This window comes from Pectinophora gossypiella, chromosome 27 (assembly GCF_024362695.1).
Source record: "Pectinophora gossypiella chromosome 27, ilPecGoss1.1, whole genome shotgun sequence".
Taxonomy (NCBI): Eukaryota; Metazoa; Arthropoda; class Insecta; order Lepidoptera; family Gelechiidae; genus Pectinophora; species Pectinophora gossypiella.
Window position 1 is genome coordinate 4,692,106 of NC_065430.1, and position 26,501 is coordinate 4,718,606.

The window sequence follows — 26,501 nt, forward strand, 5'->3', positions numbered from 1 at the left end:
TTAGGTATTGAATGCAGTGATGTATGTTACTACAGTAACATTAGATTCGCAATGTGCGGCAAAAAGTGTTACCACTAGTTAGAATCCAGGGTCTTTATTTATGAATCGTTCACCTTCAACTCGCATACGAAAATATACAAGGTGTAAGCGACAATGTAACGAAAAATTTCGAAGGATGATTCAGAACATGATTCTGAGTTGATAACAAGTTTTCCCTCGCAAAAAGATAGAACTGAATAAAAAAAATACTAATATTTTCATGACTTTTCAGACAGGAAATTCCACTTGATATCAACTCAGCATCATCCCTCAGGATTTGTTATGGTATCACTAACACCCATATAAACTTTCGTATGGAGGATAGCTCTCTATGGATGTGAAATGTGGACGCTGACTCAGAAAGACAGAGAGAGACTCGAGGCCTTTGAAATATGGTGTTGGAGGAGGATGGAAAGAATAAGTTGGACTGAAAGAGTTACTCATGAGGAAGTGCTAGTAAGAGTAAGGGAAAAGAGGCAAGATGATTGGACACTTAATAAGACACAACGAATTTATTAAAAACATCATAGAAGGGAAGCTACAAGGAAAGAGAGGAAGGGAAAGACCAAGAAGAGCTTATGGAACAGATTAAAGAGAAGGCAAACTTCGTGTCTTATAAGGAAGTGAAGGAATTGGTCTTTGATAGACAAGAATGGAGAAAGCTACACCGACAAGAGCGAGGCTATTAAATTAGTGATGATGATGAACACCCATATGTACTTGTATGTGGTGTAAGTGACATTGCAACAAATATTGAGAGGGGTGATTCAGCGAATGGAATTTTCTTATTATTTTACCTGTGGAATTTTCTAACAGGAAAATCTACTTGATAACAAATCAGAATCATGATCTGAATCATCTTCCTTAGTACTTGTTATGATGTCACTAACACCCTGTACGTGTTAATAAAATTAAACTATACATATCTATATTTATCTGTTTACAAAACCTGTTTTATTTTTTTATTGTTTTTTTTTAATTCTTCAATTAGTCTATTCTTTAATGTCAATAACTGTTTTGTTTATGGTGTAAATAAATTTGTTATCCAGTACCTCATCACAAGCTCCGCACAGGATATCACGGGGTTGGTCACCGAGCGCACTCTGCATGAAGGACAGCAGCAGCTCGTAAGCGTGCCTGGTGTGCTGGGCTCGTGGCCTGTACAACACACCTGACGTGTCATCTGCCCATGCAGCACGGGAGGACTTCGACTTGGTCAGCTCGTATGTTGCTTCGTCACGCTTCTGTCGCCTGGATTAGGGATATGATTTTTATAAATTGCTACAATACACAGGATATTAATCATCATCATCATCAGCCAGAAATAGACATATGCCTCCTCCAAGGCTCATTACAATCATAGAATAATACTACATGTAGAATAGCATCTCTCTGCTCCCCATCAGCGGCTGTGCTCACCCTCCACGGTCTTACTTTAGTCTTCAATCGTAATCGTATGTCACACAAATGCGCGTGTAAGATAATGTCAATGTGTAGTGTCTGTGTCAAGCGAGATGTGTCGTATCAAGCGTCCGGGGTGTGCTTGTGTTCAAACTTAACACAAAACTAGCGTCCTAACCTCAAACCCAAATAAACAAACAGTTCTTACTTGGCCTTCCGCTCCTCAGCCTTATCAGGCTTGGTCCGCTGCGCGCGGTCACCCATGCGGGTGCCGCCGAGCTTCCCCGACAGCGAGAGCACCTCTCCAGTAGCCTCATCACGTCCACGACGCTCAATCAAGCGCACATCAGCTTGGAGTACGAGGTTAGAATTCTATGGGAAAAATAGGAAAAACAATGTGAACAGTCAATTCCATAAGTAAGTTAAGAAATTTACTGTATTTTTCACAGATTGGAAGTAAATTTTAGATAAAAATAAAAAGAGAATTCGCAATAAACTTTGCACAACATTACGAAATTTGAACTCGAATAAAAACACAAAACTTACAGCTTTATATTCGTACTGCAGCTGCCTAGCAGCAGCATCCGCCATGGTAAACTTTTATTTTATCACTAAACACAAGGATAACTCATTTATTTCCTGAAAATTGTTTTATATTTGTTAATAACAGATGAAAACGCGCAATAATAACATGCGAGGTTATGCCGACGCTGCCATTTTGTTTGAAACGTCAAAGCAAATCGATTTATGCTACAACCATATAACAATCGATTAATAGCAACCAAATAAAACTTTATTTACACCATAAACAAAACAGTTACAGAACAAAAATAAGAAACTAAACAGAAAAAAAAAAAACTAAAACAAATAAACAAAACTCAAAATTCAATAAATTATGTACAATTAACACTCAAACTAAACCTTAATCAAAAAAGCCTGCAACGAATCGATTAATTGATGCGATGCTCAATACAGCTCAACTCAACACAACACTACTCTTTAGGTTTGTTATGTTGGATAACTTGGAAAGTTGTCCAGGTGTTGCTTAACCAAAAAATAAATATATTTTTTTGTAAACTAGCTCTCCGCCCGCGACTCCTTCCGCGTAGTTATTTTAGCTTATTATTCCTACGCGTGCCTACAGATGAGCAATCTACCCGGTATTTAGTGAAAAATCCTAATTAAAAAAAATCCTAAATAAATAAAATCCAGTCTGCCCAAATAAATAGGAGTAAATGGGAATTTACACAAAATACTGGGTAAATTGTCCATATGTACGCGTAGTTTGTTTTAGGCTTCCGAACCACAAAAGAAGAGAACCCTTATAGGATCACTTTGTTTCCTGTGCTTTGCCCTGAGTCTTAAATATCTCCATACCAAATACTATTTAAATCGGTTCAGTAATTTTACTTTCTACAAACTTTACCTCATTTTAATATTAATGTAGATTTGGTTAGTCCTTAGTGCTTCCATGGTATACATTTTATTTTAACATCGGTTTAGCCTCGGATGCTATTACTACTAGGCCGGACAAATGTGGAGTACCCAGAGCTCTCAGCCGGTCCCAAACTGAATTTTATTTTGGCGTAAATCCGTAATCACAAACTAGCATTAAGTATCCCTTTTTTGCACTTATCGCAAGAAAAGGATGACTCTATTTGTTTTAATAAATGTTCAACAAAACTATTTAGACACGTAGTGCTAATTTAGTTACAATCGTGTGGATGAGTTCCAGATAGATAAAATAAATAAATAGACAGGGCCGTTCGTTCATCTTCAGTTGTCAAAATCAGCTGTTTTTTTATATTTGTAACCGGTGAGAAAATAGAATGAAAATCGGGTTAAAAATCATTTATAACCAGTAAAATGTGAAAATGAGTCTTATTAGTTTTTTTAAATAAATAATAAAACAATAGGATTGTTTTTTAATTTCTAAATATGGCCTTTAACTCCATGGCTTCGTCGGTTCATTGTACTTTATATAGGGTTATCACTCAACACATACGATAGGGTGAAAAAATTCAATCAATTTCTTGCAAAGTAATAAAGTAACACTTAAGACCTCCTGGTTACATGTCCTTTCTGTAATAGACCAAAAACACCAACAAAACATAAATTTTATAATTATGACAACTAATTCAAATCATAATTTCACCATTGTTTACAAATAATTTGCTGGGCTCAATGACTGCACTTTTGCTCTGTGATTGTACGTGCGAAAGTAACCCTTGTCACCTTTTCACGGTTAAACCACCGAACCGATTTCGATGAAATATGGTGATAGCCCAAGAAAAACATTGAAGTTTTATCTCGGAAATCACTCAAGGGAGTGGAGAAGAAAATCACTGCACGCGATAACCGAAATCAACGCGAGCGGAAAAATAATAGTTGCTAAGATAAAGTAGGACTACATTATAAATTACTAGCCACTGGACACGACTTCGACGACGATGAATAAAAATCTCAGTGAAAAGCGGGTAGGTGCTTGTTTAATCAAGCAATGATTGTACGTCTGACTGTCCCAACAGGGAAGATAGTCGTAAAGTTATCTTTTTTGATTGAATAAGAGGATCTTCTGTTTAAATATATATGACTGCGTCTACGAGCCGTGTAATGTAATGCAATGTAATGACCCGCCTCAAAAATCTCAGCGAAATGAAAATATTTCGCAAACCTACTAAAATATGTGTGTGACAGCCCTAAAGCGATCGATCACGTTTTGCGAGGGTTGCCGTCCGTCACTCGCTCGCGTGCGTTTCAAATGTTGTTGTTTGTACGCCGCCGCGTCGCGTCCGCGCGTCTTTCCTAGTATAATCGGTGACCATAAAATTATAATCAAGATGGCGGCACCATCCAATGGCAGCGGAAATATTGTAGAAGAATTTGAAGAATCATTTCAGGTAAATAATTAATCATTAGAATTATTGTACAAGCCGGAAAATCTAATAATAATCAAAATATTATTTATAACCTATTCGAAATAAGTATATTTACAGCTGTCAATGTCAAAATAATTACAATGACGACAACATGACGGGAAGAATAGTGTCGTGGACTGTGTTGCCATAACTTTGGAGTTGAAGCTTCCTAAGCTAAATCTTTTATTTACATCGAAAACCCCATACAACATTTGTGTCTACGTGACCTAATTTCGCTTATGAAGCTTCGACTCGCATTGAAAAGATTTTTGTTGCATGCAAGCTTGAAGCAAACGCATCTCATTCACAGAGTCGGCCATTTTACTGATAATGTTTTCACATTATTACGAAAGTATTATCGCGTGTTTTAAAATACTAAATAACTAATTGAACTGTATTGTTTTACGTGAAAAACGAATGGACAAGCATGGCGCAGTGGAAAGTGTCTGAACATTGTTTATAGTGATGCAAAATATGGAATCGTGTTGATAGTGAATTTGACTTTGTGTGATTGACTGAATTGCGTGAAAAATGTCTGGTGAAGAAGCTGGTGGGTCCGGGAGTGGACACTCTATCCAGGTATTCCGTCCTACCTGGGAAGAGTTTAAAGATTTCAACAAATACGTCCAGTATATGGAGTCGAAAGGGGCGCATAAGGCTGGTCTTGCCAAAGTGATTCCTCCGCCGGAATGGGTTCCTCGCAAGAAGGGCTACAGTCTAGAAGAGCTGAACGTCACGATACCGTCGCCTATATGCCAAGTTGTGACCGGAAAACAAGGTTTGTTTCAACAAATAAACATTCAGAAAAAGTCTATGACAGTCAAGCAGTTTGCAGTACTAGCGAACTCTGCTAAGTATTGTACGCCGCGGCACTCGAGTTTTGACGATCTTGAGAGAAAGTATTGGAAAAATGTTACTTATGTAGCTCCAATATATGGTGCTGATGTGAACGGAAGCATCACAGACCCTGATGTGAAGGAATGGAATATAAATCATCTGGGAACAATTCTCGACTTCGTGAACTCTGATTACGGCATAGAAATTGACGGAGTTAATACTGCTTACCTGTATTTCGGTATGTGGAAGACCACGTTTGCCTGGCACACTGAGGATATGGACTTATATTCTATAAACTACTTGCACTTTGGAGAACCAAAGACCTGGTATGCCATCCCACCAGAACATGGAAAAAGATTTGAAAGAATTGCGTCCGGCTTCTTTCCAACTTCAGCTAAAACTTGCCAGGCTTTCCTTCGGCATAAAATGACTCTGATCTCACCTCAGATATTAAAGCAATATTCTGTTCCTGTCAATAAAATAACTCAAGAAGCTGGCGAGATTATGATTACATTCCCTTATGGTTACCATGCTGGGTTTAATCATGGATTTAATTGTGCCGAATCAACAAACTTTGCAGCTCCACGTTGGGTTGAATATGGCAAGCGGGCACTACAATGTACATGCAGCAATGATATGGTCAAGATCTCCATGGATACATTTGTCAAACGGTTCCAACCTGAACGGTATGAACTGTGGCTTAAGGGTCAAGATATTGGTTGCCATCCAGAACAACCAGACAAGATGGTACCAGCACCGCATCCATCTGGCTCAGACATTCTCTGTAACAAAAACAACACAGAGCTGCCTGAATCGTTCATAGAAGCTGAAGAAGAAGGCCTCAGGAAGAAGAAACGCCATCCTCTTCACTTAAAGAGAGCTATGGCTAGTAAGAGCATCTCTGAAGGAGCAATTGCTGTCTCAATACTTGGGCATGACGTCATGGATGATGATGAAATGACTATGGCAGAAGGAGATCTTGACATGATGACATCAATGAAGCGTCAACACATCCCTGATGATACTCAACTTGATGCTCTTGAAGATATTTGGTTGAAAGGAGATGAAATGGATCCATCAGAGGCACAGCTGCCAGATGTTGGCTACATCGATTCAGAGTCGGACTCTGATTACGAGGCACCAAAATCAAGGACAAAAGGGAAAGGAGGTCGTAAGAAGCGGAAAGACAGTGATAAGAAGAGACCCAGAGCAGAAAAGTCCAAAGGAGAGGAGGCTGAAACCAAAAAGAAGCCGGAACAAGAAGGCGTAGAGGATGATTCACAAGATAAGCAAGAGAAAACGGATAAAGCTAAGAAAACCCCAACTAAAGGAAGGGGAGGAAAAAAGGTGAAGTCTAAGAAACTATCTAGTGAACAACTTGTAGACATGGCAGCTGTGGTCTCCAATTGGGACTCGCCTCCACGGAACCTGGCTGAAGGTAGTCCCCCTGACAAGTCTTCTGACCCTACTGACCCACTTCATGTACCTATTGATGGCAAACAAGAGCCAATAACGACACCAGAAACCAAAAAGGAGCCTAAAAAGCGAAAATCTGCGATCAAATCTGAACAAGACGGCGAGAAACAGGACAAACCCAAGAAAGAACGCGTCAAGAAGACACCAGTAAAACGTGAACCGAAAGCTAAGAAACCAGAGGACCCGACCAAGGAGAAAAAACCACGAAAACCTAGAACACCGAAACAAACGCCCAAATTCGCTTACAACTCTCCGATACAGCCTGTTATGGCAAGTCAGCAGAAAATCCGTCCCCAAATACTCCAGAAGTTCAGTAGCCCACCTCAGAAGACATACTCGATGCTAAATATCCCACAGAACCGACAAGTTCACAAATCGTCAACGGAAACTTCAACGTCGACATCAACGGGTACAATAACAAGCTTATTGCCCTCTACAAAGGCCTCTACGAGCCCCCCAAAGCCGTACTCTAGCATACTTTTAGACGGGCACTTACGACTCCCTAACCCCACCAAAATAGCACCTATCAAAAAAGACCCGAGCGCATTCCAAGGAGAGTTCACAAAATTCATGGAATCCGCTAATTCCCGAGCACCACCGACTATCCTTAAGCAGCACTCGTATCCAACCAAGAAAAGTCCACCTAAACCTAAAGTGGAGCCTGCAAAAGCCGAGAGCAGTACGGTGACACAGGACTGGGCCTTGCCAGTTGGTCAGTACAACGATAACATATTCCTAGACACACCTATAGACTACAGAACGTACCAGACTCCCCAAACCCCCCAGACACCGGTAGACAGGCTTCAGCCGGTGCAGCAAACTGACCGGAGTCAATGGAAACCGGACCAGTTCTACCAACCCCAGCAGCTACAAAATGTGCACCAAATGTACGATGCAACTCAAGTGAATTCAAGTCATTACTTTAGAAGTCCGTACCAATCACCATGGTATGGTTACCAGAAATAAAAAACAGTATTGTAGACAACTTTTAGATGTAGATAAACTATGTGTAGTGATCTGTGACTTAAGCTTAATATAAACAGCTATGTTCGTTACTGTAAAACTTATTGTAAGAATGAAGAGTAAAGATTTTATTTTAAAACTTTGTTTCATATTCACGCTATCTACCTTGTGGGGCAGACGCAAGCAAATAAAGTAAACAAGTCTTTACAAAATAGTGAATGAACTATTAAATCTTCACACTTTTTGAAAACTAAAAGATTAAACTGGTTTATATTGATTGATTCTTGATTAAATCTATTTTGTTTTAATAATTGCACCTGCAATACATTATTTTTTTAAAGAATATAATAGATACAATCCGGTATTTTTTAAATAACTTATTCAATCTGTTTTTTTTTTTTACAATAAAATCAAGAGTCACAAACATTTGATAACTAAAGAAAAGTGTAAAATAGTTACACATGAAATAATTTCGAAGATGTGTCATTCTTCTACAACTTTTACTTAACATTTGCAATCTTTTTTGTCTACCCCAAAAGGCATAATTTAGCTTGAAGGTAACAGCAATACGTTTTACAGTTTCCAACATTCATGTACCTTTAAATATAGGTATTTATTTGTTTATATTTAGTATAAATACACTATTTCAAGAGTCTGCGACAATAGTTAATTTAGTTTTTGGCGTGAATACATAGCTGAAAGATTTTTCTCCGATGTTCGCGGGAATCTCAAGAATTATAAAATGAAATTACGTGTTTATGACCTGCAGTTGACCGAGAGGAATGTAAGGTGAAAACCGTAGTCGATTTGGGTAGACAATATCCCAATTCGGGTAGTCAGAGGTAGAATTGCAAGGTGAACTAAGCACCCGCACCTCACCGTGCTTTCCGTTAGACCAACGTGGTGTTGAGCCACTATTCATTGCATAGTAATTTTTGGGTTACGCATAAAAAAAAATTGCTTTCTCGCCATCAAAGAGCATCAGAAATATGCAGAACTGCGAACCTGTGTCTCGGGGACAGATAGTTCTATAAATTAGTTGCAGTCGGCCTGCGCCGCGCAGCTGAAAAGACATCCTTGAAAAATGCCGCGGAAACCCGTGTTGCTCTATGCTCGCCATAGACTCTTTTTAGTTAGCCATTTTTCTTTTCGACTGATTGTAGGTAAGTATAAAAAAGATTTCATAACTGAAATATTATTTCTTGTATAAATAATGCAGTCAGCTGTATAGTTAATTAGTTCTCCTTAGTTGATAAAAAGTGTCATTAAAATAAGATTTTTAGCGCATATTATAATTATTTAAGAAATTACTTGAATTAATTTTTGACTGAATTTATTTTTCGAACTATATAGAGGGGTTAGATATATTTTTTGGTTTATAAAAAAAAATATAAAAGTGCGTTCACACACATTGGTTTTGATTTGATTAGGCGGCAGCTTTCTTACGAATTTCTAAATCGAGTGAGTGTGGATGAACCTTTTGCTTTAAAGTGACACTTGAATTTAAGTTTTAATCTAAAATAATTACAAATTAATTTTCGTAAATGAACATTTTGGATGGAATTTGGAGTATTGTACAAAATAATTTAGGTACATCACAACGTAGTAGTAACCGGGACCAACGACTTAACGTGCATTCCGAAGTACAGATCAAATTACTTTCGGACGATCGGGTGATCAGCCCTTGGTCAAACGCGAGCCGATATTATTAAAAAAATAATGTTCTCGAAGGCCTCGATTTAAATTGGATAGTGTCCTAGGTCAAAGATGAATTATGAAATTCTGATTACTAAATAAAGACAGATCTAAAGGTGATAAAAAGTTTTTTTTCTATTTAATTTATTTCTGAATTTCAATAAAGAAAAATGTAATAATGAGTTCGACATTTTGTCATGTTTTTCTATGACGTCACATTGCGTTTTACATACATATTCCATAGTAATTTCGTGTTTTGACGTTTATTAAAAAGTAACTGATTTGACTAGTTGGAAACTACCATATTCGCGAGGCAAGGGCTTATAAAATGATTTTTGGAAGAAAAAAATACAAAAATAGCGATTCTTAACGCAGTATTTTTGATTTCATCCAATTTATTCATTTGGAAACTGACGGAGTGATAACTAGCGTACCTAAGGAAATATATTTATTTTTAAGTTTAAGCAAAAGAAGCGTTTTCGTACAGTCTCTTGCAAAAAAAAAAATCTCACGACTGTATCCCAATACATCCATCGCAAGCAATGGCGGCCCTAGGGCGGAGCGAGGTGTGCCACCGCACCGGGCGCCGAAATAGGGGGGGTGTCGTCAAAATCAACCAAGACTGGTTCACCCTGGCCGCAAACTAACTTCATCGGCTTAGATTGTTCATACCGGGGTAAACAACATTTTTCATTTTAAGGGACTGAGGGGTGCCACTTGAGGTCCCGCACCACCTTAATATTTTAGCAGGACCCGCAAAGTCTTCACCGACCCGCAGTGGAGCAGCGTGGTGGAGTATGCCCCAGAACCCCTCCGTTTGACGCCCGACACGACGACGTGGGACGAATATAGGCTGCCTAAGTGTGAGCGCCAAAATCAACCAAGACTGGTTCACTCTGGCCGCAAACTTAACTTCATCGGGTTAGATTGCGGCCACATAAAAAACTCATACCGGGTGGCTGTACATACATAAACAGCCTATATACGTCCCACCCTGTGCCCAGCAGGGCACAGGCCTCCCCTCAATCAACCGGAGGGGGTATGGAGCATACTGCACCACGCTGCTCCACTGCGGGTTGGTAGACGTGTTTTTACGGCTAATAGCCGGGACCAACGGCTTAACGTGCCCTCCGAAACACGGATACATCTTACTTTTTCGGACAATCAGGTGATTCAAGCCTGAAAAGTCCTTACCAAACAAAGGGCAGTCTCACAAAGTGATTTCGACGATGTCCCCATCGGGAATCGAACCCGGACCTCCAGATCGTGAGCCTAACGCTCTAACCACTAGACCACAGAGGCTGGTGGCCGTAAACTAATCGAAAAAAAATGTGTTTTGAGGGGTTGAGGGGTGCCACTTTGAGGTGTCGTACTACCTAATTATTTTACTAGGGCCGCTACTGATCGCAAGATGAACTAAGTACCCACAACTCACCCGGCTTTCTGTTACTTTTATATGCGCACATGTCAAGTTGCAATACTGCTTTTTTAGATGAATTGCTTCGATGTCGCCTTTTTAACCCTAGTATCTGAAACTATCTTCTTTCCGGCCAAGTGGTTCAAGCCATGCCGGCAAATCAAATCATCATCATCAATTTAAGAGCCACACTCTTGTCGGTGTAGCATTTTCCATTCCAGTCTATCAAAGGCCAATTCCTTGACTTCCCTATAAAACACGACGTTAACCTTGGAAGACCAAGAAGAGCTTACATGGAACAGATAAAAAAGGCAAATCAAATAAGTCACTTAAAAAAACTCCATCCAAAATTTTATGTAAGTAATCGGTTCAGCGGCGTAAGTGAAAAGTAACAGACACAGTTACCTACGTACTTATAATACGTATTTTGAATATGGTTGCAATTATTTGCAATAGACTGTATTAAAATGTTTATTAAATCTGGCAATACTTGAAGACTCACGCAATAGATGTTTTTTTGTTTTATTTAAAAACATATTAGCCCAGTCATATTAGGTAAAAAAAGGGGTTAACCTCGGAATGAGAGATAATAAGCTATAAATTGGTATGGACCTTTGTTTTGTCGTTTTAAATGTTGTCTCAAAAGTCACAAATGATACCGTGTCCGCGTCTTAAGATATTGAAGGTCAAAGGTCATAAAAATTGGTTTTATGTGAATATCTCGCTTCCTATTGCTTAAATGATATTTTTACCTATAATAAAAGTTGTAGAGTATAAAATTATCTACAATTTTCGTTTCATGTTTTTTTTGATACGATCAACCGTTTTTGAGGTAGAGCGCGAAGAGTGCGCAGCGCACAGTTATAAATGGTCCAATGCAAGGTCAAGCGTGAGTTACGCTTATCAGTACGTGATATAAAGTCTATTATTTATTAATTTATTATAATTATTAAACAATGGCCATTATTTATGTGCTAATTATTAATTGTTGATATTTTATTAAAATCAGTAACTTAATTATTTATATTTAACTATTCAACTATAATATATTATTAATTCTGGAATAGATATTTTCAGTTAAAAAGGCAATAAGGGGATATATTTTATGTATATCTTTATTTATCATTAAATATGCCATACTATACATTTGTTGAAATGTCAGTTTAAATATCATAAGAATTTTTATTGGTTTTAATTATAATAAAATTGTGAATAGAAGCTAGTTATCTTCATCTTCTTCGTCGTCTTCTTCTTGTTGTCGCTCGAAAACGTTCAATTCATTGTCATCATCCTCATTATCGGTCATATTCATCTCCAAACCCTCCAGAATTTTAGGATCGTACGCGTTTTCTTCATCGGGATTACTTGGATATTGTGCAGCGTTCAGGCAAGCTTGTCCATTGCACTGGCCACAAGCTAAAGAACATAGTAGCCCTGATTTTCGACATCCACAGCGGGAACCACAACCATTTTTGCAATTGCAAAATATTGTATTTAGTAGTTGGGTTGGTGCTGGAGGTAATAACGTTCTTATGGGCTCCAGGATTCCATTTTCAAGCATCCAGCCCCATTCTTGAGGTTCTAAGTCATTCCCTAACCACGTTTGAATCTGGTAGTAGACGCGATTTATATGTTGATGAGCTGCTACACTTGTTGGTGGAAGTGTTGACAATTGTACAGGTTTATTTAGTTTCGTTAACTTAATGAATTGCGTGTAGCGAAAATGATCAATGTTGTCCTCAGATTTTCATTATAGAATGATTCAAATAGATTCATTATATAATGCCAACAAGATGCGTACTCCATTTTCAAATAATGTTTGTACCGGGCAGTTTTCTTGTTGAAATACTTCCACCAGTTTATCCAAATTGGGAATTTTCTCCAATGCTCTGGTAACAGTTTTTTTTCCTTTTTTAAACAGCGCAGAAGTCGTGTCACAGCCACTAAATGCGTGTAAAAATGGCCTCTGTGGTCCAGTGGTTGAGCGTTGGACTCACGATCCGGAGGCCCCGGGTTCGAATCCCGGTGGGGACATATCACAAAAATCACTTTGTGATCCCTAGTTTGGTTAGGACATTACAGGCTGATCACCTGATTGTCCGAAAGTAAGATGATCCGTGCTTCGGAAGGCACGTTAAGCCGTTGGTCCCGGTTACTACTTACTGATGTAAGTAAGTAGTCGTTACATGAGTCATGTCAGGGGCCTTTGGCGGCTCAATAGTAACCCTGACACCAGGGTTGATGAGGTTGGTAATTCACCTCACAACCCACACGATAAGAAGAAGAAGAAGAATTAAAATTACGAGCAAATCAATATCTTCTCCTATGATGACGGCAGTCTTTTGATGTTCTGATAATGCAATAGCTGTCTCGATGATGAGAAGGTCAATAGAGAAGGTCATAGGGTAGCGACAAGTATATCCAGGTATATAAGCATTGAAAAATTTACACGTTTTGAAGAAAACGTATGTAATGACGTTTTAACTGAAAATATATATTCCAGAATTAATAATATATTATAGTTGAATAGTTAAATATAAATAATTAAGTTACTGATTTTAATAAAATATCAACAATTAATAATTAGCACATAAATAATGGCCATTGTTTAATAATTATAATAATTTAATAAATAATAGACTTTATATCACGTACTGATAAGCGTAACTCACGCTTGACCTTGCATTGGACCATTTATAACTGTGCGCTGCGCACTCTTCGCGCTCTACCTCAAAAACGGTTGATCGTATCAAAAAAAACATGAAACAAAAATTGTAGAGAATTTTATACTCTACAACTTTTATTATAGGTAAAAATATCATTTAAGGAATAGGAAGCGAGATATTCACAAAAAAACAATTTTTATGACCTTTGACCTTCAATATCTTAAGACGCGGACACGGTATCATTTGTGACTTTTGAGATAACATTTAAAACGACAAAACAAAGGTCCATACCAATTTATAGCTTATTATCTCTCATTCCGAGGTGAAACCCCTAAAATGACTGGGCTATATGCATAATTTATATTTGTGAAAATATATGTAGATATGTATGTATTGTCCGTACAAATAAGTTATTGTAACCAAGGATGTGTCGTTCCCGGGAATATTCTCGCTTTGGGAATATTCCGGGCTATAAAATGGCGCAAAGTTTATGTAAAAAGAGCTTTATTACATAAGCAGATAAGACCAAAGTACGAGAGAGAACAATTTAAAACAAAAAGCAGCCATTATCCTTAGTATTAAAGTTTTTCAACGGGAACATTCCTACTTTGGGAATATTCCCAAGAACGGCACATCACTGTAACAGTTTTACACGTAATGTCTTCGATCATATACAGGGTGCTCGGGCAAGGTGTAGCGAAAACTATGGGGGACGTTTCAGACCATTATTCTGAGTTGATGTCAAGTGCTTTCTCAGTTAATTTCAATTTCATACTTTTGCGATGCAAAATTCCACTTGATATTAACTCAGAGTCAGAATCATCCCTCTCAGTATTGGTTACGATGTCGCTTACACCCTGTACATGTACGAGTATATGTATTTTTTACACTTTGAAACCATGTCACATTAGCTTTTTACAAATAAAACCGTAAGTTTCATTAAATGTCAAATATGACAGTGCGACAGGGTTGTAAAGTGGGTACATGATATTGCTCGACTAACGAAAACTTTGGGGGATGATTCAAACCGTGATTCTGGGTTAGTATCAAGTGAAATTTCCTGTCGGAACATTCATGACAGTTTGTTTTTTTAAATTGTTTTCATGCCCATGTTGCGACGGAAAATTCCACTTGATATTAACTCAGAATCATGAACTGAATCAGCTTTCTAAGTATTCGTTACGGTGTTACTAACGCCATTACCAAGGGTCATAACAAAAATAGAAGCACAGGCATTTTCATTAGTCACATTGCCTATCCCTATTTATATTTTTAATAATTGTATATAAATAATTAATGGCGTTGATTCCTGTAAACACCGTCTAATTTCATTTTAAGTTATACCTGTCATTTTCTTATCCGCACGAAAAGGAAAGGGACGGATAATCGACAGGCATAAAATTTATGGAACACGTCAACATGCAGGAATTTTAAAAACCTCTTTATATATTGGCCAATAACCCGACAGAATTAAGTTGACAGCACACATGAAACGGGTTGCATAACAGCGATATGCCTATATAATTAGCCCGAGTAATTAGTTCATTTTAAAATTAGCAGTTGTCAATCTCCCGTCTCTTTTTTGGTGGATAAGAAAATGTCAGGTATAACAAAATAAAATTAGGAGGTGTCTGCAGGAATCGGGGCCAATGTATTATCTTAATATCCCGTTTTAATAGGGTCTTTCCCAAGTTGCAATCGATTGTGACTATCGACATTGACAGTGGTCAGTGATATAAAAAATATATACAGGTTTGACATGGCATCTTGCGTCACCTTAAAGCCTCGTATCCGCTAGCCAACAATTAACGCTCAACATATACGGCAACGTTGCACAACAGCGCGCGACGTTGCCAGCTGGAGCGCAGCATGTCGCGCGGCTGGTTTGTTTAGAGAGCATCGTTAAGGTGATTCGTTTTCCATACAAAAGTTGATGCAGTGCTACAGGAAAACGGATAGAGGAATATTGTTATAAAACCGATAAATAGTAATATTTTGGTGTATTATTTTCGCAAACTAACAAAAATTTAGGGTCCGAATACGAGAAGTACCATATTTCAGACCCTCAATTTTGATCAATTCTACATTTGTAGTGGTGCAGATTACAGTGTATTTGCTGAGCGTGTAGAGGTGTCAATGTTAGTTTGTGTGCGTGATAGTTTTTTTTTTCTAAAGGCTTTGACTACTTGACAAGTGTAATAGAATGTCAGTGACAATTTATAAAGAGATTTTGTATGAAGAGAATAAATATAAATAAAAAACTAAAAATACTACAATCTGAGAAAAGGAATATTGGAAAAATATTTTTGTAATAACGTATCTTATTTAAACATTTTTAAATAATGGGTAAATACCGTGTTTTAAAAGAGGACATATATTATAATAAAAAATCAATACATAAAATGAAATGGCTGTATGGGCATAGTTCCCTTTGCCTTACCCTTCGGGGAAAACCAAATCAAAAAAGAAGTTGTTGCATTTGCCGGCCTAAATAGTAGTCATTTATAATTAATTGTTTTTCCATCCAACATACAGATTTATTTATATTCTCTTTGCCGCGGACTTTTTGGTGGGACCGGGAACGGGAAGGTTGCTTTCTTCATTGAATAATCTAAATAATCAATACGAAGTGGTGTTTTGTGGTTAATGATCACATTAGTCGGAAAACATTCCCGATAGTATTATTAAATCGGAATATTCAATAAACAAAGTGTACCTATCTATTTTCGCTTTGCGCCAACAAGCCGCTTACTTCGTTTGGGGTTCGGAGTAGGAGTCTGCTCCGAGGGTGGGGGCTTAGGTTTCATCATTTCATTAATCATCATCAAGAAAAAAAAACACAAGACATGGCTGTATGTTCATAGTTCCCTTTGCCTTGCCCTTTGGGAAAAAAAATAAGATAAATTTTGAAATTCTTATGTATAATAAACAAACATCACAGACATCATGACAGATCTAAAACTAAATAAAATCTTTTTTCTTTTTTCTATTTGACTTATTTATGAATTTTAATCAAGAAAACGTGATAATAAGTTCGACAGCAACCAGATTAGGTCCCCGAAACAGCCCATTTCAGGCCGCGTATATATGGAAATACTCGTCTTTTTTTAACGTCCTCGTTATAAAAAGACGTCCTAACCTGAACTAACTAACCTAACAATAAACACCACGCGTAAATATATGTATGTCCAGAAATGCGCTGTGAGTCGTCTGGACTGGGCGCGAAAACAACATAGAATTCGATTAGGTGCTAAGTGTCCCGCATGCTATCACCAGCTGTCACTGACATACGTATGAAGTCCCGCGGATTTTATTGGAACTAAATGACAAGTCATAATAATTATATGCGGATACTGCGACATCAGCGCCGTGCTTGCGGGACGTCCTGAAGCGCTATTACATCTTTCAAACGCGATGCGACAAAGTTTGAACCTACGCAATTTAGGAAAAATCTACCTTATTATTACTGTACTGTGATCGTTATTTGTAAAATCGTACAATACATATACACAATTCTTTATACACAATATAATTATTATGACATATTGTGGACTTTTCGGTATACCTACAAAAAAGGAACAATTCAACCATACGTTGTTTTGTTATATCTCAATGGGCTCAGGCAGCGTTTTCGCCGAAAGCTCCAAGTCGGCTATATTTGTAACGATAATTATGTTTGACATTCATCATCATTTTTGAACCATTTTATACAAAAAAATACTTGTATAAATTATAAACCCTAAAGCACGCCCATGAATCACTCTACTCATTGGTGAAAACCGTATGAAAATCCGTTCAGTAGTTTTTTAGTTAGCCGCATGTTCACTGATGCGATTAATGCCTATTAGAATTTTACAAAATAAAAAATACGGAAATTACGGAAGGTACTTTAGTGCAAAGTAAATTATTGTATACTTAATTATAATATTATTGGTAAAAGTGATACTTTTTGAAAATTCCGTAACAAATAGACGGGTTCGCCAAATTCAATTGTAAAAAAAAAATACAAAAAGTAAAAACAATTAAAACATGCAGTTGGGTTTGAACCGTGAACCTTAAGAATGGCGGCTACTGCTTTACCAAATGCGCCATTTAGAAGTTAGAAGTAGACTTCAAATTATGCATCTCTTTTAATAGCTAACCTAGTTCGCATGTGTGTGTGACAGCTTCGTGTTTGTACACAAATTGAAATGACACCAACTTTTGATGCAATGTTTCAATATGATATCTTCAGTAAATACTTCAAAATTGTAGCTTAACTTAAAGATAATGTATGTAAGATTTCGCCACCTAACATTTCACTGGGTCAGAACTCAACACTAAACGAATAAATGGAAAAAAATACGAAAACTGCAGAAGTAACGCCATCTACTGACGCAGCGTTACCTAGCTGACTGAAACACATCACCTTAATTGACAACATTTCAAATTTTTAAGCCGTGGTATTTTTGTGCTATTTCGAAAGTACTTATTTAAATTGAAGACACGTATTTTTTCTTTTCAAGATTTTTCCACTAGAAGTTACAAAAAATATTTTTTGAAAATTGGATTCTGCCATTGATAGAATGAAGGCAGTATAATGTAATGTACCTTTGCATGCGTATTTAAAACAAGTCGCAAACAAAGTGTCATGTTATGTATGACATTTACTTTTTTTATAATTTTTATGTAAAGGTCTGAACTTATTATGCCTTCCTCTTCTGACCTCGTGGATTTTTCAATATATTTCTATTATTACTGAATTAAAAAATCTGAAAAAATGTGTTTTGTGTAAATCATAGAAATATCTCGAAATGGTTTTCGATTTAAGGCACCTTAGTAAAAATGAAATGTTGTCAATTGAGCTACAATTGTTGTTGGGTGGAGACATGACGCGCAACAACGCTAGTTCCTTTTGACATGTTGTCGATGACGGACGTGTATTAGATGCGTAGACAAACAACGTTGTTAAACAAAAGTTCCGCGCTAACTTTCAACATGTTGGGTACTTTCTATTTATGATGTTGTCTGTAAAAGTTTAATATGTATTGCTGTATGTGTACCTAAATAAATAAATAAACATGTTGCGCGCTAAATGTTGCCGAGTCGAAACGCAGCTTAATCCCAACACTGTCACTGTCGGTTGTCGGAATCGTTTGCAACTTGGCTACAGGGTAAACGAAGGCAAAGTACAGCGCTATCTAATTTTTTTTTGAGGAACGCTGCTGGGAAAAAAGCTCATTGTGCCCATCGATGCAAAAATAAACTCTTAAGGCATCGGAGTAGAGGAAATTTTCATGTTTTGTGAGTTGATAAGTAAATATTTTAATTAAAATGTCGTAAAAGCACGAGCGAGTGAAATGTGAATGTTTTATTTTACCTAAAATGGTTATTTGTATTAAAATCAAATAATTAAGAAACCATTGTTCAATATAGTAATAAGTAATTATAGTAATTTAAAATCTGTTTTTGAATGGAATACTGTCAAATAAAAGAATTAATGAATATTACTTTGTATTATTTTCAATCAATATTTAAATGGAATATTATGCAGGACATTAGACATCGTAACGATTACTGAGGGGGATGATTCAGACCATGATTCTGAGTTAATATCAAGTGAAATTTTCCGTCGCAAAATTCAAGATAGTTTTTGTTTTTTTAATTATTTTTAATCCTATACTTTTGCGATAGAAAATTCCACTTGATATTAACTCAGAATAATGAGTTGAATCATCCCTCTCAGTATTCGTTACGATGTCACTTACACCCCGTACAAGTATATACAGGTAGCCATACCAGTAAGTGTGGACCCATACCGTATGGGTGTTAGTGACACTGTATCGAATACTAAGGGGGATGGTTCAGACCATGATTCTGAGTTGCCCAATCATGAAATCATGGTCTGAATCGAGTACGCCAGAATGGCCGGTGAACAGTCGTATATAGCTCTGAAATAGTGTCGAGTAGTTGCTTCCCACTGCTTCCAAGGACTAAAAGGTTACTTCCATCATATTTTGGAATAGAAACAACATTTAAAGTTCACCGACCTGACGTCAGGACTGCTGGTGAACTTCCGTAGCGTAATAACTATGCAGAATAGCTGAAATCTTCAAATACCAAAGTTTGCTTCTCAGTTGCTTCCTACGTTATTCGTAAACTTAGATCCTACAGACATCAAGGAAACAAAGATACTTACTTTACAAGTTAAATAGAAACTGTTCAAAAATATTACCTTGTTTAATCCGTGATATCACTTCACTTATTAGAAATATGATGTTCTATCCGTCTTTTTTGCTTTGACCTTCTATTTTTGCAAGTTTTTACCAAGCACTTCACCGTGTTGCCAGTTCGGCGCCTAATTGCGCGCTGAGGTAAAGTACTGTCAACGTCGCTATATTAACAATAACTTTGCGTCCTACTTTTTGAGCGCTGATGTTAAATTTACGGTAGTAGTAAATCTTCTTCAGCCAAAAGCTGTACGTCGCTTGTACCGTAGGTAGATAGCATTCACTGCGTATAGGTAAGTAATGTTCAAGTAAATATAATTCGGAAGCCATGCCCCCCGAACTGGTAGGTTTGCCACTTTCCATTTAAGGCTGTAGGGACCCTATTCTAGTTCCTATCCGTTACCTAGATGGCGTACGTGAAGCGCATTGAGTGTAAAACGTAAATAATTTAGTATTTTTCTCATTTACCATTATTTCTGAGGCTTCATTTTATTTGTGCCACAAGAGGTAAAATAATAATGTATTTTCTTTAAATTATTGATTAATTATACATTCCCATACAGAAGTATTTACGAAATTTCTGTACTTTTTGTTACAAATAAACGTAAATAATCCTTTCCAAAATGTTTTTTACATGTAGTTTCTAACAATAAGTATTAAAAAGGACATTTAAATAGGAAATTATCAATAACTTCAGCCCCAGAGCAAACCTGAAGGAAATAGGAAATATTTTGTTTGTTTGTAGGTTCTCGAGACCTTCAAGTAGTGGCAAAAAGGTGTAGAGCTCATTTAGCTGAGTTTATTTAAGACAAAAATAATAATTTCGATCACCGAATAGTGTGGCTACACTTGTAAAATCCCGAAAATCCACGAAATGGGAATTAAATAAAACACCAGAGAACCTTGGTAGTTAGGTACCGATATATTAAAAATATTACATTGCCGTGGGGTCATAAAATCCAACAAGAACATTCATAGCGCGGTCTAATTGACGCGCAGCGCCACCTAGTGGCAACTCGACAGAACTAAAAATATTCGATCGATAAAATTATACAACACTTACGCCATCTATTGTAGCCGAAGTGTAAATTGCGAGGGTCCTAACACTCTTAAATTCATAGGAGTTTACAGACGTATGTAATTTCTGCAGGCGTGCTTGAACGTGCTCACGAAGCAGGAAGCGTCACCATGCGTTGAGAAGGAGGAGGTGAAGGCAGAAGTGGAGCGGTTCATCGACCTCGCGCGTCAAATGGAGGCGTTCTTTTTGCAGAAACGGTGGGTAGTAGTATCCTATCGACTCACCCCGGACACTTCATACAAAACACCTCGTTTTACACAGACACTACACATTGAAGTTATCGTAAACGCGCATCACTGTGTGTGTGACGTCTGACGCCATACTATTCAAGTCTAAAGTAGAGTCTAAAGTATGTTCGAGGTGGTGGTGAGGTAAGCTTAGCTCAGCCACTGGTGGGGAGCGGAGAGTTGTCGTTCCTTATTCTATGCCTAAGGACACACCCAGGACACTTCATACAAAACACCTCATTTTACACAGACACCACACATTGACGTTATCGTATACGCGCATCTTCGTCATATGCGCAAATGTCAAATTGCAATATTGCTTTCTTAGATGAATTGCTTCGATGTGGCCATTTTAACCCCCCAGGTTCCTTCTATCAGCGATGAAGCCGGAGCTTCTGGTGAAGGAAGACAATAATGAGCTTAAATGCGAGCTGCAACGCAAGGATGAGCTGCTGAGACGCCACTACGACAAGATCAGCCAGTGGCAGAACCTACTCGCTGATCTGCAGGTAAGGCCACCCGGGCACACTCCGGACACTTCATGCAAACAACCTCGTTTTACACAGACACCACACATTCTTCTCTCGTATGGGTTGTGAGGTGAATTGAATTGAACCTCATCAACCCTGGTGTCAGGGTTATTACTGAGCCGCCATAGGCCCCTGACATGACTCATGTAAGGACTACGTACAAATAGTAACCGGGACCGGGCTTTACGTGCCTCCCGAAGCACGGATCTTTTTACTTTTTGGACAATCAGGTGATCAGCCCGTGATGTCCTAACCAAACTAGGGATCACAAAGTGATTTTTGTGATTTGTCCCCACCGGGATTCGAAACCGGGACCTCCGGATCGTGAGCCCAACGCTCAACCACTGGACGCACGCAGGATATTTTATATTTGTCTGCCGTACGCAATAATAATAATTATGAATTATTCAGGGCCACACAGTGTACAACAAGTGTCAACAGCAGCCCGCGGCGCCTCCGCCCCTGCCGCAGGCCGCCTCCCCCATGCAGCAGCAGTGTGTCCAACAGAACATGCAGGTACTAATTTTTGATTTTTTTTCTATCGTGTGGGTTGTGACGTGAATAACCAACCTCATCAACCCTGGTGTCAGGGTTATTATTGAGTCGCCAAAGGCCCCTGACATGGCTCATGTAACGACTACTTAATTACGTCAGTAAGTAGTCACCGGGACCAACGGCTTAACGTGCTTTCCGAAACACGGATCATTTTACTTTTGGACAATCATGTGATCAGCCTGTAATGTCCTAACCAAACTAGGGATCACAAAGTGATTTTTGTGATATATCCCCACCGGGATTCGAACCCAGGTCCTCCGGATCGTGAGCCCAACGCTCAACCACTGGACCACGGAGGCCGTTATATTACTAATGTTTGTATTATTCCAGTAACGTAAAGTTTTAAGTTTTTAGTTAAGTATTCTATAAAATTCTTGAAGATCTCCGCGAAGATCTCCCTGTGAAATACACATTGCGTCATGGAAACAGATTAAATTTACCTATATCTAGACTAGTCCTACATTCTTCTAGCCCATATGTGATGTCCATTAAAATTTATAATAAACACTAACATATTAAAAGAAGAAAAGGTGACAAAATCTTTATTAAAAAAATAAAAGAACTTCTCATTAATAAATGTTACTACAGCACTAGTGAATACCTTAATGATACTGATGTTACTATTTGAAAAGTTTCTTCATTGACGCCACATTTTAACATTATCGTACAGGCGCACCTGTGTGTGTGTCGTCTGACGCCATACGATTGAAGACTAAACTATGTTCAAGGGGGGTGAGGTAAACCTGGCTCAGACGCTAGTGGAGAGCGAGTTGCAGTTCTATACGTAGTATTATTCCTTACTCTATGACTGAAGACAAGAAAACAAACAAAAGAAATGGCTTTGGCCTTGAAATCACATGAAGAAAAAACTCATCTGACTAGGCTGCATGACTAACATAGCCTTTGCTTGCCCTACTAACAGAAGCAATGGCTTCGGCCTTGAAATCACATGAAGAAATAAAAACACATCTGACTAGGCTGTATGACTAACATAGCCTTTGCTTGCCCTCGGGGTAAATTGAACAAAAAAAGAACTCTATGGTTTTAACTTTGTGTTGTTGTCTAGGCGCAACAGATGGCGGCGGCGGCGGCGGCGCAGCAGGCGGCGTTGCAGCAACAAGCGTTGCAACAGCAACAGGTACCGCGTCCCCCCCTACCGCCGTACCCTACCAATGTACAGCGGCGGTAATACCCTAGCATAAACATGAATAGGCATTTGCTAGGTAAGCGTGATCCACCCTAGCCAACATCGTCACTTACCATCAGGTATTACGGTCAAACGCGAGCCTATATTAAAAAAAAAACTGTGTCAGTGACATCGGATACTGAAAGGGATGATTCAGACCATGACTCCGAGTTAATATCAAGTGGTATTTTACGTCGCGTAGCCTTCCAACTCATGATATGTTCGTCATACTTAAGTAACTAAGACAATATATGAAACTTTAGGTATTTTGTAATGTGATTGTTAATTAGTATTTTAATAGACACAGTTAACAGTTTGAAAAAATCTTTAAAATACGTTAATATTGTAACGTAAGTAGATTAAAGTGTAGGGACCTTAATAGTTCCTATCCGTTACCTAGATGGCGTACGTGTAGCGGATTCAGTGTAAAACGTAAATAATTTATTGTTTTTCTTCATCAACATCAGCCCATTAACGTCCACACTGCTGGGGCACGGGCCCTATGGATGGATAGGGAGATCGGGCCTTAAACCACCACGCGGGCCCAGTGCGGATTGATGGTTATTAACGACTGCTAATGCAGCCGGGACCAACGGCTTAACGTGCCTTTCGAAGCACGGAGGAGCTCGGGATGAAAACTTTTTTTTGTGGTCACCCATCCTATGACCGGCCTTTGCGAAAGTTGCTTAACTTCAACAATCGCAGACCGAGCGCGTTTACCGCTGCGCCACCGAGCTCCTCAATTATTTTTCTTATTTACCATTATTTCTGAGGCTTCATTTTATTTGTGCCACAAGAGGTAAAATAATAATGTATTTTCTTCAAATTATTGATAAAATATGCATTCCCATACAAAAGTATACTTACTAAACTGTACTTTTTGTTACAAATAAACGTGAATAAACCTTTACAAAACTTTTTTTTATATGTAGTTTCTAACAATAAGTATCAAAAGGAACATTTAAATAGGAAGTTGTCAATAGCTTCAGACCCAGAGTAAACCAGGAGAAAATAGGAAGGGTTTATAATATTTTTTATTGTTTGTAGGTTCTCTAGACCTTCAAATGGTGGCAAAAAGGTGTAGAGCTCATTTAGCTTAGTTTATCTGTGACAAAAATAATAATTTCGATCACAAAAATAATAATTTGGTGTGGCTACACTTACGCCATCTATTGTAGCCGAAGTGTAAATAGCGAGGGTTTCAACACCTTTAAAAGTAAAAAAAACCTACAACAAAAAGAAATCTTAGGCTGATTACGCATAGGATAATCGCTTTTAAAAGTTGATATTTTTGATAGAAAATTAAATGAATATGAATAATACTTTGTTACAATTTAAATTTATTAAAGAATAAAAAGCTATTAGAGTGTAAGTACAAAATAGATTTGTAAGCTTTAAGTTCTTTCACGCCTATTATAATTTTTCTTTTTTTCGTGTACAATGCTTTAGAAAAGAAATATATTTAGATTATATTTATTTTGCCTTTTATTTTTCCTTGGCCCTTAAGCGTTTCCCTGTGTTTTTATTTTGTTTAGAAATATGTGCTATTTTTTTAAATTTAGATTATAATTTAGAAATATGCCCACTTTGGAAATATTCCCGACAGTACAAAAGCACAAAAGTTATGTCAAAACACACAAATATATAGAAAATCATATCAGGCGTCAAAAAGCCCTCCCGAAAGTAAAGCGAGAAAATTTAAAGTAATGTAAAAAGCTTTATTACCTAGCCTTTAGGCAGATAAGATCAGAGTACAAGAAAGAACAATTAAAAAAAACAGTTAATGTCATGCCTCAGCTGAGCATTTTGGTATTTTAAGTCGACAATTACGTCCTCGACTCGAGGACTTTACTCACTGGAGTCGAGTATTACATACTGCCAACATAATAATACGAAAAATGACGTCATGCCATACTAGAGTATACTCGAGTTTAGGTCGAGTTTAAGAATGCCGATTTTGGGCTGAGTTCAAGGAAGGCCTTGAGGTCGCCTCAACTGAGAACGGGGTCGAGGAAAAGTCGAGTGAACATCTTAATAAGAATGTGAATTTATGAATGTTCCTTAAGTGTTTTACGAAATCAATTTATGCTTAACTCCGCACAAGTATTTAGTAAGTACATATTTCGTTTTATTTTGCATGATTTGTTTATTGTATATATTTTTTAAACAATATTTGTTTTTTATTTTATAAGAACAATTAAGTATTATTAAAGAGGCAACTCATTAAGGACAAAAAAGGATTGTCTTATAATTAATTTAAATACCTACTTAAATTAATTTAAAATAAAATATAAACTTAAAAAAGATAGAAGCCAGTCTAAAATGGTGAAAAAATAATTGTTTCTTTTTGACTTTCTTTCCAATGAGCAATTTTCCAGTTAGTTCCATCACTATACAGAGATGGCGTTCACAACGCTTTAGGAAATCTTTGAATCGCATGATATTAACGTTCCCATATACAAGTTATCCGATAATATAGTCTTAAAACTGAATGTCCTTTTAAATTATTTTTTTTGTTTTTTCTGGTGTCCTATATGACAGGTTTTACCTAGTTTAGGCACCAGCCTCTTCTCAAAAATTGTATGCACAAATCAAATGTCTTTTGTTATGGATTCTTTTTTGTAGAGGAAATAAACTTTTTACTTACTTACTTACTTAAAATACAAAACCCATTGCTTAGCTAATGTTTCTGGAAATGTCGGCCGCAAGAAAATTTTAAATTAGTAAATTATTTATAAGTATTATTTTTCTCTTTATTATAAATAACAGACATAGGCTTGTTTCCAACTAATTAAATAAGATACTTTTTACTAAACGTCAAAACACGAAGTTACTATGGAATTTGTATTAAAAACCACACTGTGACGTCATAGAAAAACGTGATAAAATGACGAACTTATTACGTTTTTTATTAAAACTCATAAATAAGTTAAATTGAAAAAACAAAACGTTTTTCGTTACTTTTAAATCTGATTTTATTTATTTATCTGTAGCGAATGATGCAAATAAATGTACTGTTTCATTTTGTTCTCATTTATGTGTTTGAATAAAGTGATTTGACCGCCATCTCTTCTTACTGAAAGAACTAAAATTACTATACCTACTACCTCATTTAAATGAAATCTATTTGATCACAAAAATAGATGGCGCCACCGCTGAAATGATGGTGTTTCTTTAGAAAGGTCAAATCGCAAATCTATCGTCGCCTGGTCCATAAAATATTTATACTTCCTTGTGTGCTGAGCTGAGCTGATACGTACAGGGTGTTAGTAACACCGTACCGAATACTGAGGGGACTGATCAA

General features: G+C 37.3%; 2 protein-coding genes across 2 annotated transcripts in view; one reads left to right on the forward strand and one right to left on the reverse strand.

Moving 5' to 3' along the window:
* Positions 1–2,148, reverse strand: part of LOC126378801 (putative U5 small nuclear ribonucleoprotein 200 kDa helicase) — a 53,037-nt gene extending 50,889 nt beyond the window's left edge. The window contains exons 1-3 of the mRNA XM_050027199.1: positions 1,987–2,148; positions 1,649–1,812; positions 1,092–1,290 (exon numbers count right to left, since the gene is read on the reverse strand). Of these exons, the coding sequence (XP_049883156.1) occupies positions 1,092–1,290; positions 1,649–1,812; positions 1,987–2,031 (408 nt within the window). The 5' untranslated portion in view covers positions 2,032–2,148. The remainder of the gene's footprint in view (positions 1–1,091; positions 1,291–1,648; positions 1,813–1,986) is intronic.
* Positions 2,149–4,632: 2,484 nt separating this feature from the next.
* LOC126378742 (uncharacterized) lies at positions 4,633–24,673 on the forward strand. The gene is made up of 5 exons (XM_050027122.1): positions 4,633–7,634; positions 20,772–20,896; positions 21,291–21,435; positions 21,868–21,972; positions 23,078–24,673. The coding sequence occupies exons 1-5, from the start codon at positions 4,890–4,892 to the stop codon at positions 23,198–23,200; spliced, it is 3,243 nt and encodes a 1,080-aa protein (XP_049883079.1). The 5' UTR covers positions 4,633–4,889; the 3' UTR covers positions 23,201–24,673.
* The last annotated feature ends 1,828 nt before the right edge of the window (positions 24,674–26,501 follow it).